The sequence below is a fragment of the Cyprinus carpio genome, chromosome B11 (assembly GCF_018340385.1).
Source record: "Cyprinus carpio isolate SPL01 chromosome B11, ASM1834038v1, whole genome shotgun sequence".
NCBI lineage: Eukaryota > Metazoa > Chordata > Actinopteri > Cypriniformes > Cyprinidae > Cyprinus > Cyprinus carpio.
Window position 1 is genome coordinate 20,742,155 of NC_056607.1, and position 19,287 is coordinate 20,761,441.

The 19,287-nt window shown below is 37.1% G+C and overlaps 1 protein-coding gene across 1 annotated transcript in view; it reads right to left on the reverse strand.

Moving 5' to 3' along the window:
• Window positions 1–11,150: 11,150 nt before the first annotated feature.
• Window positions 11,151–19,287, reverse strand: part of wdr18 (WD repeat domain 18) — a 61,558-nt gene continuing 53,421 nt past the window's right edge. The window contains exons 9-10 of the mRNA XM_042734500.1: window positions 14,837–14,905; window positions 11,151–11,585 (exon numbers count right to left, since the gene is read on the reverse strand). Of these exons, the coding sequence (XP_042590434.1) occupies window positions 11,457–11,585; window positions 14,837–14,905 (198 nt within the window). The 3' untranslated portion in view covers window positions 11,151–11,456. The remainder of the gene's footprint in view (window positions 11,586–14,836; window positions 14,906–19,287) is intronic.

Sequence of the window (19,287 nt, forward strand, 5' to 3'; positions counted from 1 at the left end):
TTGAAATCATGTCTGCATCGAACAGATAACTCCCTGGCTATGGAGTGCCCTTGTTCTTGTCAATTTCACAAACATTTGTGAACATAAGCAGTCTTAAGAGGCTCAGGAGGGTGTGTTAACTCCTGAAAGAAATTAGTGTTATAAATGACCTGGAAGAAAGTGACTTTCAGAAGGTGACACTACACTGAAAGTGAAAAAGTGGAAGTGACGTGACATACAGCCAAGTATAGTGACCCATACTCAGAATTTGTGCTCTGCATTTAACCCATCCAAAGTACACACACAGCAGTGAACACACACACACCATGAACACACACCCGCAGCAGTGGGCAGCCATTTATGCTGCGGCGCCCGGGGAGCAGTTGGGGATTCGATGCCATGCTCAAGGGCACCTCAGTCGTGGTACTGAGGGTGGAGAGAGCGCTGTACATTCACTCCCCCCACCAACAATTCCAATTCAAAACCTTTGGATCACGAGTTCGACTCCCAACCATTAGGCCATGACTACCCCAAAAATGTGAATGCTGAAATGCTGAAATGAGTAAATATTAAAAGGGTCAATGAAAATAAGGGTTTGTGTTAAAAAGGGAAAATCTTTACCTTTAAACATCATACCTTGAATTTAATCCTTTGTATTTTTTAAAGAAATAATAATATAAAATTACAAGTAGCCAAACTACATAAAGCTGAGCCCTCCAAAACAACTCATGCAACGGTTAAAAAAAGGTAACACTTTAGTATAAGGATCAATTCTTACTATTAACTAGTTGCTTATAGGCATGCCTATTAATAACATATTGGCTGTTTATTAGTAGCCTTATAAAGCATATATTGTGCATGACCATATTCTACATCCCTAATCCTACCCAAAACCTAAACTTAACAACCTTAACTAACTTGTAATAAGAAGCATATTAGTACTTTATTGAGACAAAAGTCATAGTTAAAGGGCACCTATTATGCAAAATCCTCTTTTGCATGGTGTTTGAACATAATGTGTGTTGGCAGTGTGTTAACACAACCACCATAGTATTTGTGTGCATACATTAAGTGTTTTTTAATTGATCAGCGCTGCGCTTGTGAGATTAGTTTGCGCTGTGGCTCGGTCAATTGATCCACACCCATGACATGTAAGCAGCGCAAGCTCTATAACATTGCACTGTTTCATCCCACTTTCAGTCCTTTTGGCTTCCCATATAGGGTGGGTTCATAAGGCACTGCTGTGAAAACACTATTTGAATTTCAGTATCACTGTAAAGTCATCAACTGCACATGACGGAGATAAATTACCTCAGATAATTCACCAGAATCTAAATGCTGCATGGCCAGTCACCTTTGTAAAAAGACCCCATTTCTTGAGTTCCCTTTTTGAGGTGAAGCAGAACCCCGTCTTACCCTTCTGTTTTCTGACAGAGAATCGTGACGATGTAATAAGGCGGTCAGCTTTAAATGTCATGTTGTCGTTTCAACATTCCTGAGACGTCCGCAGTTCCACATGAGCGTGAAATGTAACAGGCTATGAAGGGGGGTGCTTTGTACACTCTTCAGGCCAGGTGAGTGAAGCGAGGAGAATCACAAATCTTCAAAGCTTATGAAAAGAAAGGGGATTTTCCACAAATGCCACAGTGTTTAAATGAACCAAGCTGTTCTTTGGGGATGACAGATGTAGATGATGGTTTTTAAATAAATTGAAAGGAAAAAGCTTTTTTTGTTGTTTTTCAGTTACAATGCGGTAAGTTACTTAACTGGTATAAAACTGTAAAATGTCAAGGTCAATTTATCATTCACAATGTATAAATGATTCAAAATACAGTAAAGGATGTCACTATTGTCACACACTTCTGCAAGAAGTAAACAGATGGCTTTTGCTGAATCGCCGATGCCATTCGTTCACAGCCTATTCATTATCCTCTCAGATAACAGTGAACGTTTCTTTCTCTCTTTCTCACTCCGTTTGAAAATTCTCATTCACCGTGCATCTGTCAGATTCGTCCATCCTTAATAAACAACCTGTCAGATGGTTGGAGCACCTCAGGTATTTAAGAGCCTTGAGAATTTAGCAAGCAGTCAGGAATATGCTGGAACCTACAAACTGGGTTATTCAGTATCAGCATACGGTTTCTTCGGAAAATGTCCTGAAAGGTAGACCTATAGAAAACTAAAAATACATGAATGTCATTGTATTTGACAAATATCAAAACAAAAGGAATTTACCGGAAACATAGCACATAGACACTTTTGTAGCGCATAAAAGGTACTGTAAACCACTTTGATACACATTTGCTCTTTCTACAAATCCTATGTTTTGGTGTAACCATGGTCACCAAGCAACAGATTACCTCTCAAGCTAAGCACACTCGGCGTCTGTTGACACGCGCTTTGAAGCTCTTGGCTCCCTCCAGCGATGAAAAGCTTTAACAATGTTCACTCTCATCTTGCTTCTTTTTTGGTCTCTTTATTTTCCTGTTTTCTATTCCCTTTATAGGCCGGATGACTGTGTAAGCACTTCTGGACACATTTCCCACTTTGCAAACTCATAAAACCGCTCCGAGTCGGACTACCGCATTCTCAGCTTCCGGTTTCCCATATATGGACTTCTTAAGCGCGCCTCAAAAGCATTCTGATTGGCTAGAATAAAAAAATGTCCGTAGCAATGTTTTTTTTTTTTTTATAATTAGGTAGGCTATCCTGGACAGTTATTTACAGTGATTTTTAAAGATTATTTTCTTGTACTATTTCAGAAAATTACAGTTTTGCGGGGAGGATACTTGCAGGATTTTCTATATCATAACACCAATCATTTATTCAATCTGTTCATTCAAAAAGCTGATTCGTTCAGGAACGAAACAAGTGAGGTGCCCCTTTGTGAGCAGCGAAGTAAAGGGTTTCTCTTAATTTTACTCTTAATTACAGTTAGGCTACTTCTGATGTAACTGCATTCAATACAGGACTTTAAACAATAGTGGATTTAATATAGAAATTTAGTGTCTAGCCTTAAAATGTTAATCTTTAAATACTTTAGTCAATTCAAGAATTCCTTTATGCAATTTTATTTGAAAGAATTAAAAGCAGTATCATGTCTATCCTTGTATTGTTCGGCTGGTCTTGGTTGATTTAGAAAGTAAATAAGCAATGCAATACTTTTTAGAGAGAGTAATTAGTACAGTAATCTAATTACAATGTTGAAAATATATGAAAACCTAGTAATTCATTTTTATTATTATTATTATTATTTTTAGAGTAACTTATCCAACAACGTTCATGAATTGGTAACAGCTGATTACCTGCGCTTCAAATATTATTATTGACTGATATTTAGGAACCACAACGTTCTTGCTTCTGATGTTGCTTAAAATGTTACATATTACAGTCCTCAGAGTTGTTTACTATAATCATGCCCATTTTATTAATATGCACTGCAATCCATCTCATGTGTCCTGTCATTATCTGAACTCTAATAGGTTATCTCCTTATTCTTGAGGTAATTTCAGAAATGTAACTTTGTTTGTGTTGATGTAGTAGCTGATTTATAAGTTAAATGTTGTAGCCCCCTCTAGCTTTTATTTAAAAGCAACAGTGAGGCACAGTATTTCTCGTCCTTCGGGCATAAACTTCATTTAGTCAACAAAGCACTGTAACCTTAAAAATAAACCTCCCCTCTTTCACTCTTCTGTTTTCAGCCAATCACCTAAAAATCGGATTTCAGTTCTCAGTGAAACTGGATCGAGGCCAGAGGAGCTCGAGGCAGATCTCAGTAATGTAAACTTGTTGCCAAGACTTTCCTTCCTAATTCTCTGCCTCATTACATGGAAGCCTAACAAGAAACCATGAGACCAAAAAGGTCTAGACACCTGGCGGCGAGAACCTGTGGAGACAAAGGGTAAACCCAAAATAATGAGCCATGCGGGAAACAAAGTTGGCACAAATAAGACCAACCTCTGAAATATCAATGCAGTTGTTGCAGATGGAGAAAAATCTATAAATGCCACAGTGTCACATATTTCATTCAAAGAATTTGTCTTCTTCATTTTAGCTGGGTTTGCCTAAGTTAAGACTCAGGTTTCCTCCTCAAACGCAAAGTAAATCAGAGATATTCGATCAAAATTTTACAGTGCATCTCATTTCCTCTGCCTCCATTTTAGTGTTTCATCTTCCTCTTTATATAAAACTACATCACTCGTTTTCATTTCTCTAATTCATTCTGTTTATCTTCCCTTTTTAGCAAGAGACTTCAATTCAGAAACACAATATTCAAATATATGGAGTCTATTGTTGGGTATGACAATATTTTTGTAATTTCAGTCAGATTGGCACATGCTTGAGTGCACCTTTCTAAATGTCACATGAGATTTTAAAATATAATCTTCAGAAATATTTTTAGCCACAGGTAAAGGCTGATATATGTGTTGTCAATGGGGTTTTCATAAAATATCAGAAATTGGAACTTGAATGAAGACTAAAACCATTCAAAACATTTTTATTTTTATTTTAGACTTTAAAAACTTGATGTACTAAAGTAACTAAAACTGAAATAAAAAATAATAAAAACTAGACGTATAAAAAAAACTAAAAATGACACAAAAAACTCACATGCACAAAAACAAACTTTAACAAAAATTAAAATACAATATAAATTAAAACTATAATAGTATCTCATTGAAACTAACACTTTACATCTATAACAAACACGTAAACATTCTAAGACTGATTCTCGCAGACATATTCTGCTCACTTGACATGCATTAAAAAAGATAAATCTGACCAGCAATGAAATCACATTCACACTCTTCGCTGACCTCTTGTAAATGTCACAGTAGGATTCTGGCTGATGGAGAACTCCCGTCACGATCAGGCCACGCTCTAAGAAACTCAAGCAAAGCGTAGTAGAACAGGTGGATTTGTCTCTTTTATGTGAGCTGGAGAGGATTCTGGATTAACCCCTTTATTATACAGTATATTCACATCCCACGGCACTGCCCAACCTGCTGAACGACAGCCAACTTACCATGCGGTGAAATTCCTCCAGTGTATAAAGACTGGAAGAACACCACACCATGTTCCACATCCCTCACACAGTTACATTTACTTATTTATTGCCCATCCAAAGCCTGACTTACAAATAAGAATATATACCAATGCTTTTGAAAGAGGTCTCTTATATTCAGCTGATTTCATTCAAATACAGTATAAACAGTGTGAAATATCAGTTTTAACAACAACAGTCTCATCAGGAGACCATTAGCCAAGCTTCAATGGGTCGTTTGCTCTGCACCAGCTATGCATAATCCAATTTATGGAAGTTTTTTGTATTCAGTTTTAAGAGTCGGAAATAAAACAGACATCTGAAATGTTGTGATAAAATACTCCCCTGAAATATCCCCATAAATGGCAAACAAAAAAGAAAAAAAAAGAAAAAAAAGAGCAGAGTCTAAATGGACAGAATGCACTGCGAGAGGTAGGACAGATCTGTCCTCTGGATCGGTCCAAAATCTTTTATGCATCCTAAGGAATATTGTCCGTCACTTATTTGAATATTTTCTTATTTTAACTTCTAAAATAATATATTTTTATACTTTTAGTCATTTACTTCTATACAATTGTTTTATATTTTTTAATCAACGCTAGTTTTATTTGCAGTGCTTTTTGAGAAGAGCAGTTCATTCACACTTAGGCCTATATTAAATTACTTTTAATTTAATTTATTTTTATTATTGCTTTTAATCAAATGCTTTAAACTTTTTTTTTTTTTTTTTTTTTTTTTACGAAAATCAAAAATTAAATTCTTGCAATCAAAGCACTGATCCATTAATCCCACATTTCTAATTGTCTCTCTTTTTATGTTCATTTAATTTAAAGTTTTTGCAATTTTGTGTGTTTCTGTTATTTTTAAATATTCCTATATAGTTTAGATTTTTGTGTTTATGTATAACTAAATGAGAATGATAAATGTTGCCTTGGCAGCTAGCTAAAATTAATTAAGTTTAAAGGGTTAGTTCACCGAAAAATGAAAATTAGGCTGCATTTTACTCACCCCCAAGGCATCCTAGGTGTATAATACTTTCTTCTCTCAGACGAATCCAGTCGGAGTTATATTAAAAATCGTCTTTGATCTTTCAAGCTCTATCATTGCACTCAGCGGGTGTTGCATTGCTTCAGTCCAAAAGATGTGAAATAAAAAGCACCCTTCCATAAAAATTAAAAAAAAGTGTTTCACATGGCTCCGGGGGGTGAAAAAAGGCCCCCTGTAGCGAATCGATGCTTTTTTTGTATGAAATATCTATATTACATATGAGGTCAGCTTTGCACATGCGCCGCTCAGAAGTGACGCACATGGAAACGCAGCGGAGAGATCGCAATAAAACAATGGTCACTAATTACAAGTACAAAATGAGGATTTGTAAAGAAGAATGTCAGAGGATTTCGATATAAGCCAAGAGGAGACTGGTTTTCCTTTGCTAAAGAAAGGAAACTTTGCTTCCTTTGATCCTGTTAACAAACGTTGGTTTTCACAAGACTGACCGGCACATGCACAGCGATGACCTCATACGTTATGCTCCCAGAACTGCTTCTGTGTACAACTGTTGGCGCAAGCTAGATTTAAGTGTTTATTACATTTTGAATATGGATATTTTTCTTACAAAAATGCATCGAGTCATTACAGGAGGCCTTTGTTCTCCCCCCGGAGCCGTGTGAGACACTTTTTTTTTTTTTTTTTTTACAGAAGGGCGCTTTTTATTTCACTTCTTTTGGACTGAAGCAATGCAACACCCACTGACTGCAATGACAGAGCTTGAAAGATCAAAGACAATTTTTTAATATAACTCCGACTGGATTCGTCTGAAAGAGGAAAGTCTTATACACCTAGGATGACTCGAGGGTGAGTAAAACACATGCCTAATTTTCATTTTTGGGGGAACTAAGTAACCCTTTAAGTTTTATTTAACTGAAACCTGATTTGACGTATCAAGATCTGTATTAAAAATGTTTTATCAAGACTTGAATGTGAAAAAAACATGCCCATGTTCAATGCTAACCTGTATTTATTTACTGCATGAGGACCCAGCCCTTAGCGATTGACATTTGAAAGTAAACCAACCAAAAGGACATCAGATCCATTACCTTTTTGCTTTTTTTATTTTTTTGCCCATTTGTTTACCAGAAAGCATTGATATATGGATTTGGAGATTACATGACATTTAGTGTTTCAAAGAAAGAGCACAAGACAGATTTCTACTTAACACATGCAGTAAATCCGCTAAATCTCTTGACATTAAATAAGCAAAGTTTGTAAATAAGGACACAAGCTGGCATTGAAATGAGCGCTCTGCATGAAAGGGAAACCGCTCTCGGTGGTAAACACAAGAGCTGGCTGTTTTCGCCACACATCGTCTTCAGCCTTCATATGCAACTGTGACAAATTTCCCAGAAGCCCAGATGGGTCATCTCACAGCAACATTAGCAGTTTAACAGAGGCCATTTAAATTATTCACGTCCTTCTTGAGAACATGTTGAAATTCAAGGGCTATATTTGCATAGGACATTCAAAAAACATTTGATTTGGTCAGCATGCCGAAACCAATGGAGACCAAAGAGAATAGAAGTATTTTGCAGTGCTGATGACAAGTATGCCGAATGACAGCTGCATGGAGCGAGACGGCAATCGGCACAGATTTGAGTGCTATGATGATATTGTAATCAAGGCTCGAGTCGCCTTGCATACTGCTCTTTTAATTTGGGAAAAGTTCAATAATGCCAGGCTCATGTGTAAAGCCACTAAACCTGTAGAAACAGAAAACATGTCAATACACACGTTCAATCTGTTTTTGGCCATATAGTGAGTCAGTGGAGCCAAAAACAGAACTTTTTCAAAATATCTTATTTTGTGCTCCAGAATACAGAAAGTCTTTGGTTTAGAATGATGTGCAGGTAATAATAAATGTCAGAATTTTCATTTTTGGGTGAACTATTCATTTAATAGACTATATTGTATCTACCATTAAGGCACTTTTAAAAGCAACTTGTCTCAGAGCACATTTCAAGACGTCAAAACATAACATCTGATGATCTGGAAAATATTTCAGTGAGCTAGTCAACTGAATATTTGAGTGTCTATTTCTAGAAATTAAATGATAAAAAATTATTTTACTAATTAAATATGCTGAAGTACACACACAAGGGATTGTGGGAAGTATTAAGTAAATATAGTTTTATACAACAATTCTTTCATGTCCTTGAATCTGATTGGCTGAGAGGAGTGTGACATTCGAGTGATAACAGCACTCCAACCATTTCACCATTTGTATTTCCGCTTGCAGTATTTCTCACAGTGAGTGTCATGGCGTATAACCAATTTCAATTCAAGTTTATTTGTATAGCGTTTTTCACGATACAAATCGTTGCAAAGCAACTTTACAGAAAATTAAGTTCCTACAATATATTTAATAGTAGCTTATCAGTCAGTTAACCAAATCCACTTCAGTTTTATAAATAATACTGTTTTTGTGTCATGGAATTTAGTTTTAAGATTTTTTTAGTCGAGAATACTTGTTTAGGTTTCAAATATGTGCTTTCTTAATAAAAATGAAGCCTATTTCAAAATTAGCTTCAGTGTTTTTGGAGATGTGATCTCCAGGGGGCCAATGCCATTCAGTATGCATCCATGACATGCTAGCACACTAGCAGTGCAATATTGCTGTATATTGGCACGCTGTGATGTGTGTGTGTTTGTGTGCAGCAATAAAGCAGCACATTCATATGGAACGGTGTAAACTGACTTGGAACTACTTGTGCATTAAATGGTTTTACTGCATACCTGCCAGCCAATCAGAATCCACTATTCAGATACATATACACATACATATCATGTGTGTGTGTGTGTGTGTATGTGTGTGTGAAAATGTGAATTTAGTGTAAATATTTTTGGAATAAATCAACATTAACAAGGCAAAGAATTATGTTTAAAAGTCGACAGGTCCAAAAGAACTAATTAAAGAGGTAGTTCACCCAAAATGTAAAATTCCATCATCATTTACTCGCCCTCAAGTTGTTCCAAACCTGTATGAGTTTCTTTCTTCTAAGGAAGATATTTTGAAGAATGTGGTAAACATCATGGTCCCCATTGACTTCCGTAATATTTGTTTAGATACTTTGGAAGTCAATGGGGACCAACAACTGTTTGGTTACCAGCATTCTTCAAAATATCTTCTTCTGAGTTAAACAGAAGAAAGAAACTCGTACAGGTTTGGAACAAGGGACCAGGTGTTTCACGTCACACGCGGCTCAAATCACACCTTTCCTTCTCAGCCACTGCAACTAAATAAGCTCTTAAGAAGCGGTTCCTCCATGAACCACCTGCTTACAATGCTTCCTGCAGCTGAGGGCTACAGAATGACTCTGTCAAGGTGAAAGAATGAGTTTCCACACAATGATTGGAGTGTGTGTGTGTGTGTGGGTTAAGGAACTTTTTCTCCCTCTTGTGAGCAGGAACAGCTGAAGCAGAACAATCTTCAAAGAGGAAGTGCTGAGAGGTAGTTGTAATTGTTATCAGTGGTGCTTCCTCTCTCTCTCTCTCTCTGTCTGTCTCTCCATCCTAAAATGATGATACTCAGATGGGTCTTATCTGGATCACATGGTCTAATTGAGTTAACTAGATATAAATCCAGCATTCTCTGCATTCACAACAGCATGCCAGTGGAATACTGATGTCTTTCCCCCACTCTTTTCTTATTGATTTATTTATTTATTTGAGTTTTTAAAGGCTTTAATATTTCCTCTTTAAGATTCTGCGGATGTTTCCAGAATGTTAAATCCAGGGAGATGTCTGTGAGGGTCACAGAGAGGGCAGCTTTACTCTCCTGTAACAAGAGATGGAAAATAAGCCGCTGTGCAGGGGAAAGGTGTTTATGAAGTTTTAGGCTGCACTGCAAAGCAAAAGAGAGGCATATGTGGAGGAAGCCAGATCGAAGTGTCATTTGAACAAGAACACGGTGTGAGGCTATATGAACACGGCTAATCTGATCTTCTGGCCAGCTACAATATACAAGATGATGACTTGGCTGACAGCTGCTGGATGTACAGCAGGAGAATGACCTCATGTCTGAGGTGTTACTGAAGACAAAGTTCAGAGAGAAGATTTCTGATAAAGTCTACAAGAGTTTGAATTCTCCATCATTTAATTTTGATCAAATTAACAGGATACTACTGTAAATGCACACACATTATTTAATGCATTTGTTTAGTGCAGGAAAAAAACTGAAAAAATAAAATATAATTGTAAACATTTTATTTGGAATGTTTTTTAAATGCTTGTTTTAAAAATGCTTTTAGCATTAGCAATTTCTAACACTGTTCAACCCTGTTATGGTTTGACATTTTTCCCTCAAATTTTTATATATTAATGTTTGATTTACATTTTACTGAGCACTCCAAAACTGTAATTGCAATACTGCAAGTTATCTATGAAAATAAGTATAATTTCCAAACTTACAGTGACAGAGTTGGACTTAAAGGTTAGTAACAATAAATAAATAAACTACAATTTGTAAGAATTCTTTAGTTGCATTTCTGTTCAACCCTGTTATGCTGTGAGATTTTCTCCTTAAAAAATAATTAAAATGTGATGGAATATTATTATATATTAATTGTGTTTTACATTTTAAAAAGCACAACAAAACTGAGCGATACTGCAGTTATCTAGCCAATAAGTATATCATTTATATAATTTCCTTGACAGGGCTGAACTAAAGTTGCATTTTAACGTTATTAACAATAATAAAAAATGCAATTTGTGAGAGAATTCTTTATTTGCATTTCTGTTCAACGCTGTGACATTTTCTCCTTAAAAAAATAAGGAAATGTTATTGAATATTATTCTATATTAATTGTGTGATGTACATTTTACAAAACACACCAAAAGCAGTAATCAAATTATCAGTATATAATTCCCAGATTTAACGTCATGGGTTCATAGTTCTCAAAGGTTGGTAACAATAAATAAAAAGCTTTACAAATCTTGAATTTTTAAGTAGATGCATCATCCATAATTGTCTTTTATTTGTATTTTTAATCTTTTTTAAGATCTGTGCCTTAGGTGCTAGTTGCAATGACAATAAAGAGGCTGAGAAATGAGATTCAAACGTCACACCTGTGAATTTTTTGCCAACTTTTTTTTTTTTTTTAATGAAGTGTACAGGTCAAAATTATTTTTAATAAAAAACACCAAATAATTAAAGTTTATGCCTACAACAATACAGAAAGTAAATGTTACCACATAAACACACTACAAATACAACTCCGGGTCCTTGTGCTTATTCTGAGAAGGATGTGAAAAAAAATCTTGCCCTTAGGACATAAAAATAGGGCAGAAAAGAACAGTCCATGTTTATGCATTTTCTCTCCCGTTGTTCTCGTACTGATCCGACTGTTCTGACGGAGGACCTCTGCAGCTGGAAGCTCTTCTAGTTGGGTTTGGTCAGGAGCTGAGTGGAGAACTCATACAGATCTTTATTGATCTTCTTCAGGGTCTTCACCTCCTCCTCCAGTTCAGACACTCGAACTTTAGTGTTCTCCCCATCCCCAAACACACTCTGAGAGAGAACAGAGCCACACTTATCATCACATCGCTGTTTGACAAACAGAGTTCCAACACTTTTAATCTTCATGACTTTTACACGACACATACGTATTCTTATATATTATTTTCTAGTAATTATTGGGCCAGATATTCACTTGTATGTGAGGCACAAACTTCAGAATTAATAAATTCAAACAAACATATCACAGCTCATTATTATATTAATACAGCAGTTTGTCTCATATGCTCAAGTTGTAAAATCATTACTTTAAAATAAATTTGTGTTTGTTTTAAAGAACTTGGTAAAGAGTATATTATTTTTTGTGGTTATTAAAAAAATGTCCCAGATGTCGATTGCTCTTAACTTGTACTGAACCCGGAACATTCCTTTAATCTAAAAGAGCTAAATCTCAAGCATATATAAACGAGAAGATGAGCTGTGTAAAAGAGGAGGTGAGGTTATTTCATATATATATAAAAAAAAAACCTGCACCTGCGGCTAAGAATTCAAGTTTCATCATAGATTTTCGCTGAGGTCATCAAATCCCGTTTTAGAACATCCTTAATCCAGCGGAGAAAATATTGACATTCCCTTTGTGCTCGATTCCCCCCATGCAGGCAAACGGCGGGTGACAGCGATGCACATTTCCCCCAGATTAAGTCGGGAGGGAGGGTAAAAAAATAAAAAGAAAAAAGTCTCCTGCTCTACAGTTATATATTTATTTACATACATCTCCTGAATAAACACAGCAGGCTCTGAGCTCGCCGGCAGGATCCAACTCCCTTTTGAGTGAGTGAAACTAATCCACTTAATGGTCCTGCCAGAGCCGGACTCACTTTAAAAGCGTCAGGAGATCCATGAGGAAGAGGGAACAACCTCTATGGTGACCTGAACGCATTCAGAGGTGGATAATGGCAAAAAAACCCAAAACACCCGTCGGTCCCTCCAGATGGACAGGATTTGGGGACCATCTGGCCTCACTGTACTTTGACATTTTAAAGAGGCTAAAATAATGTATTCGGACAGAGTTATGAGGTACGCAGCTTGTGCTCTGCCTGTATTTAATTCCCTGAACAACTGATGTTCAATAGGCCGAAAGTATACAGACACCCCCTCTTAATTAAGGAGGCTCATAAAGTCAAGAATACAACAATTTGGTCTCACATTTTCAGTAGAATGGGCTACTGAACGCACTCCTCTACTCTAAAGGCTTGAGCTGAGAGAAAATAAACTCTTAGGCTTTATGTGTTAATCAGTTCAGCTTCAAGCCCAGTCTGATGGCGTTCTCCTTCGTTGGCTCTCAAATACACTTTCAACATCCCGTGGAGAGAGTCAGAACTCTGGGATAAGAGTGGCCCAGTGGAGCTGCTCTATCAGCGGTGTGAATCAGCGGAGACTCTGACAGACGTGTGCAAGTGCCTCATTTCTTGCAGGAGGAAGTGAGTGAGATGCTCTATGTGACAGATCGCCTCTGTAAATCACAGCGTGCTGCTGTAAATATTTTGTATAGCTGACTTGTCCCAGGAAACCCTTTCCTAACACACTGCTGTCTGTTCTCACATTATCAATTAATTTAAGTATTATTCATTCATTCCTCAGTGAATGTAAGCCTATTGCTCATTTTACAGTCTACCAGTCAAATCAGAAGGTCAATCACGTCAAAAATTAAAAGGTAGGTGATTTCAGAGAGCAAGCTAGCTTTAAAAGCATAAGATCCCACCCTCCCTGCAAATCACTCTCCAAAGCCACACCTCCTCTAAAACATGTGAATGCGAGATGGCGCTGGTGGAGGGTTGAATGCAATGCTGTCAAATTACCACGTGTCTCATTCACTGGTGAGAAAACATTTCAGTACAAAGCATATAATATTACAATAACGCTTTTCATTCTTTCTCAGGAATGCAATATGACTATAATCATGAACAGGGCGCGTGAAGGCAGGCAGATACATACATTGACAAGCAGCCTTATTGTAGGCCTCTGACTGAGCGATATGACTGGACAAACATTTAATGATACTATGCCTTCCACAGACGATATGAATACATTTAAACCACTTAACTTGGTGATTGCTTTTGGAATGTGAAAAGACTTTCAACCAGCATAACAATTTTGGCATACTTTTTTGCATGCTATGAATTCGGACATACTACTCTTTGACAGACTGTTTTTTGGATACTGTGAATTCAGACATACTATTATTCGAGCATACTGTTTTTCACATACTATATAGTAGGCAAGTATTCGATTTTGGATGCAGTGAAAGTCTCAATGCTCTATTTTTGACAACTTTATCACAAAATTCAAGCAATAAATGCCCTTTTGACACTCATAAGTATAGCATGACCGATTACTGTAGAGCTTTAGGAACGCGAGTCCCTTCCACTTTACTACTAGTTACGGCACAAAATAAACACGAATAAACAGCAGAAGATATGTGGAAAGATAAAGTAAAACTAACTGAAATGTATCATCTCTCTTGTAATCACTCGATCACTGTTTCAACATCAGGAAGACGTCAATAAAACAGCTTGTAATCAATGTCACATGATATTGCATCTACCTCAGGAAAGTTCTCCAGTGTTCACAGTTGGTTATTTAGCCATAAAAAAAAAACACTAGAGGGAGCTTATTTACTGATAATGATATATTTGAATAAATCTGACAAAGAGAAGTTTGTATGAAAACTACCTTACGTGCAAATGCAAACATTTCTGTTTTTATTTGACTGCGATTATTATATCTGAACATAAATAGCAGTTGAATACATTAGTTTGGTCTCTGTTGTTAATTTTAACCTCTATTATTATAGTAACATACAAAATGAGCAGCTTCCCTGTATAAGTTTACAGCATTAGATGAGAGGGATTTTTTTCCATAAGGAAACCAAACTATCTGTATCAGTTTTCTGAATAATCGGTTATCGGTATAGGCAGAGAAATGTCGTAATGGTTATCATAGCAAAGAACCTTAATTTGCTGAACATTTCATTTAAACAATATTTGATCGCAATTCATATAAAAAAATGTGTTGATTGCCCAGATGGGCATCTTAAAATGGCAATTATGGGTTGATTACTCTGCCTAGCTGAGCACTAGTCCACACTACTTGTGACAAGTGCTCCATCTCCACTCTCTTTATGCTGATCATCAAAAAAATCAAAGCCAACAGGCTACAAACCATCTCCGCCTTAAAAGCCTTGCTAAAATTCAGCTCACATTAACGACTGACTCACAACAGCAGCGGTGAACTTCCCCGCTTACCTTGTCAGTGACAGCACACATCAGGGAGTAGAGCTCGTCTGCTTTCTCCAAATACGTCCCCTCAGGCTCCTGAGAGTGTGAAAAAACAAAGCAAAACACTTTAAACATCAACATAATAGCATGTTAAGCTACAGTAATGATCGACTGTGCAAATAAGGTGCTTGTGTGTAGCATTTCCCGTGACACAAGTGTCCTGAAGTGGATGTGCCAACTGTGAGAGGGTCAATTACAAACAAGGTCTAATCATGGCTGTCTCCTGCAGGCTGATCACTGCTGACAGTGAATAAGTGGCTGGGAGTTTGTGGAGGGGATGACGTTGTTCCAAGGGTCCAACGAGATTATTAAGGCTGACAATGAAAATCTCAGCAAGGTCAATCTCTTTTTAACAGCCCTTCCCAGATCCTGCCATCTTACTCTGATTTACGGACCATCAGTGCCCGTCTGTGGGAATTTACTGTTCCTGCCTCGATGGATACAGTAAAGCTGCTGATTTCACAGAAAGATGAGTAAAGCAGGTGCTGCTGCTCAGCATAGTAGTTTGATTGTGCTCACAAAAACACCCACAGACACTCACAAATCTGAAATATTGTACTCGTATATTGTAATGGTACATAATTTCCTTAATGTGGAGGCTTTGCTTACACTACAATTCAAAAGTATGTGCTCAGTACGATTTTGTTTGTTTTTTTTATTTGAAAGAAATACTTTTAACCTATCAATAATATTAATACTATAAAGAAAGGACAACATAAACTGATCAAAAGTGACGGTAAAGATATTTATAATGTTACAAAAAATTGCTGTTACAAATAAAAGCTGTTCTTTTGAACATTCTATCGATAATCTTGAAAAAATGAATCACGGTTTCCATAAAAAATAGTAAGCAGCACAACTGTTTTTAAATAGAAATAAATTAAATGAAACAAATTAAATGTAATATAAAGTATAACTATACAAAGTATAAGTGAAATAAACCATTTTCATATTTATTGTGTATTTTTAATCAAAATTAAGAACAAGTTTTATTAAAAGTAGGATATATAAAGTGCACATAAATATGTAGAATTAGTCTTAAGAGTCTATGTAATTTCCACTAGCACCTTTTCCACCACAGAATGATATCGCTAAACTCCAACTTATTTTTTTCAGCTCTTACACATTTTTATTGTAATACAGAGAGAGTGTGCAAGGTGCCAGGTTTGAAACATCAAGTAAACCACATAAGATTTAAACTCTTGAAATCTGGCAACCCCAACCAGGAAAGCTTGTGGAGGCTTGTTACCAATGCAAAATAACAAAATGCCAAATTAAAATTCAACGCTTTCAGGATAAATAAACAGCTGGCAAATATCGTAGACAATTAAAGGGATACTCCACCCCAAAATGAAAATTTTGTCATTAATCACTTACCCCCATGTCGTTCCAAACCTGTAAAAGCTTTGTTCGTCTTCGGAACACAATTTAAGATATTTTGGATGAAAACCGGGAGGCCTGTGACTGTGTCCCATAGACTGCCAAGAAAATAATAGTGTCAAGGTCCATAAAAGGAATAAAAGTCGTTGTCAGAATACTCCATCTGCCATCAGACGTGCAATCTGGGTTATATGAAGTGACAGGAACACTTTTTGTATGTGAAGAAAACAAAAATAATGATTTTATTTAACAATTCCTTGTGGCGCGGATGATACAGAAGAGCATACACAGCATACGGTGATATAGAGAGACACAGAGGAGACTGTTGACAAAGGAATTGTTGAACAAAGTCGTTTTTTTTGTTTTCTTCGCTTACAAAAAGTGTTCCCGTGGCTTCATATAACCCAGATTGCACGTCTGATGGCAGATGGAGTATTCTGACGATGTCTTTCATACCTTTTATGGACCTTGACAGTGTTACTTACATGGCAGTCTATGGGACAGTCACAGGCCTCCCAGTTTTCATCCAAAATATCTTAAATTGTGTTCCAAAGATGAACAGAGCTTTTTATGGGTTTGGAACGACATGGGGGTAAGTGATTAATGACAAAAATTTTTATTTTGGGGTGGAGTAACCCTTTAAGCTTGATAAAAATTTGCTTCATAATAATCTATGAAGGCAGAGCGGTCGACCTCTGCAGCTCCGGCAGCAACTTTTAGCGCACCACCATGAGCTGCCTAAATCAGGGCCAAATAAGAGCTTTAATATCTTTATGCAAAGTTAAGGGCCGTAACCCACTGTCCTCAAGCTCCACTCCATTAGCACTGAGCGGAGCAGACCTGAGCTCCTCCAGGATGGCAACAGGTCTGATGGAAACCCATCTTACCGCTGACCTCCATCTGAATAGAGTCAGCCAGGCTGCTAATAGACTTCCCCCTTAAGTCGCGATTATTTAGAGCGTCGAGCGGTTCAATTCAGGCCAGCTTTCGCAGCGTACCCCTCCCAGCGGGTTCATCGCTTCACCTTCCAAGCGAATAACAGAAACAATTCCGTAAGATAAATTAATTTTCTCAGAGCAGCTTTAATTTACATGCTGTGTGGAACGCCAATCATGTGATGATGTGTGATGTTGGGTGCAGCCTCTGGGTCGCAGTTATTTTTGCTTCCTGGTGGAAGTATTAATGCACTTATCAAAACATTTGTTTTTGGTTCCCTCAGTGTGCAGAGGTGAAAGAAGCGTGTTTTCCAGATAGCATGTGCTGCTCTCCCAGAGGCTGGAAGATTAGCCGCTTTGTAAATAAGCTAAGAGGGAGAAAGAGGAAAACAGCAGAAATGCAGAAAGAAGGAAAGATATATATATAAAAAAAGGTTGGACCCACTGAGCAGGTGGTGGGCAAATGTAAGACTTTATAAGCATTTCATTTATAGGTCTGTAATTGATTTTGACATGGAGGGAATTACGGTCGGGCCGCTAACAGCTGTAAACATTCATCACGTTTGAACTCTGCTGTTGGTGAGGAGGCAGATATGTGCAACTTGCATTAAACACCTTTGACCTAATCGTATCACCCACATGCAGCTGTTACACCTTCTACAAGAGTCAGTGAAACTTAAACATCTGCATTAAAGGAAAAGAACAACCACCTGATTATGCATTTGAGGATGGCTGGATATTCATGATGGATTTGCAATGATTTTGTTGTCAATATTATTTATAAGATGTATTTAGCAACATTTAGGTTATGATGAGTTATGACATATTGAGTAAAAATGACAAGAGCAGTAAATCGTTCAATAACACGCATGTAGAAAATACATTTTCATTTTATATAGATGTGCAACAGTTGGGTTCTGGAAGTAAAAGTGTCTTTCATTTTCTCAATAGAGAAATTGATTTTGAACAATAACTGAAAAACATTTAAAGACTGACAGACCTACTGTGAGCTCCTAGGCTGTTAATCAGTGGTAGATTCTTTAGTTGAGGCCGTAATCAACTTCATCAACAGGCTCATTCATCAACAAACGAGTGCTGCGCTCCGCCACTCCCATAAAGCTCTATTATTTGGATGATTTTAGATTTCTCGATTGTTTTTAATTTTACCTTTGTGATTTTGTCCAATTTTCAAATACAGGTGCTTCTCAATAAATTAGAATGTCGTGGAAAAGTTCATTTATTTCAGTAATTCAACTCAAATTGTGAAACTTGTGTGTTAAATAAATTCTATATAAATAAGTCTTTGGTTCTTTTAATTGTGATGATTTTGGCTCACAAATCTCGACAAATTAGAATACTTCATAAGACCAATAAAAAAAAAAAAAAAAAAAAAAAAAACATTTTTAGTGAATTGTTGGCCTTCTGGAAAGACCTTCTGTACATGTACTCAATACTTGGTTGGGGCTCCTTCTGCTTTAATTACTGCCTCAATTCGGCATGGAATGGAGGTGATTAGTTTGTGGCACTGCTGAGGTGGTATGGAAGCCCAGGTTTCTTTGACAGTGGCCTTCAGCTCATCTGCATTTTTTGGTCTCTTGTTTCTCATTTTCCTCTTGACAATTCCCCATAGATTCTCTCTGGGGTTCAGGTCTGGTGAGTTTGCTGGCCAGTCAAGCACACCAACACCATGGTCATTTAACCAACCTTTGGTGCTTTTGGCAGTGTGGGCAGGTGCCAAATCCTGCTGGAAAATGAAATCAGCATCTTCAAAAAGCTGGTCAGCAGAAGGAAGCACGAAGTGCTCCAAGATTTCTTGGTAAACGGGTGCAGTGACTTTGGTTTTCAAAAAACACAATGGACCAACACCAGCAGATGACATTGCACCCCAAATCATCACAGACTGTGGAAACTTAACACTGGACTTCAAGCAACTTGGGCTATGAGCTTCTCCACCCTTCCTCCAGACTCTAGGACCTTGGTTTCCAAATGAAATACAAAACTTGCTCTCATCTGAAAAGAGGACTTTGGATCACTGGGCAACAGTCCAGTTCTTCTTTTCCTTAGCCCAGGTAAGACGCCTCTGACGTTGTCTGTGGTTCAGGA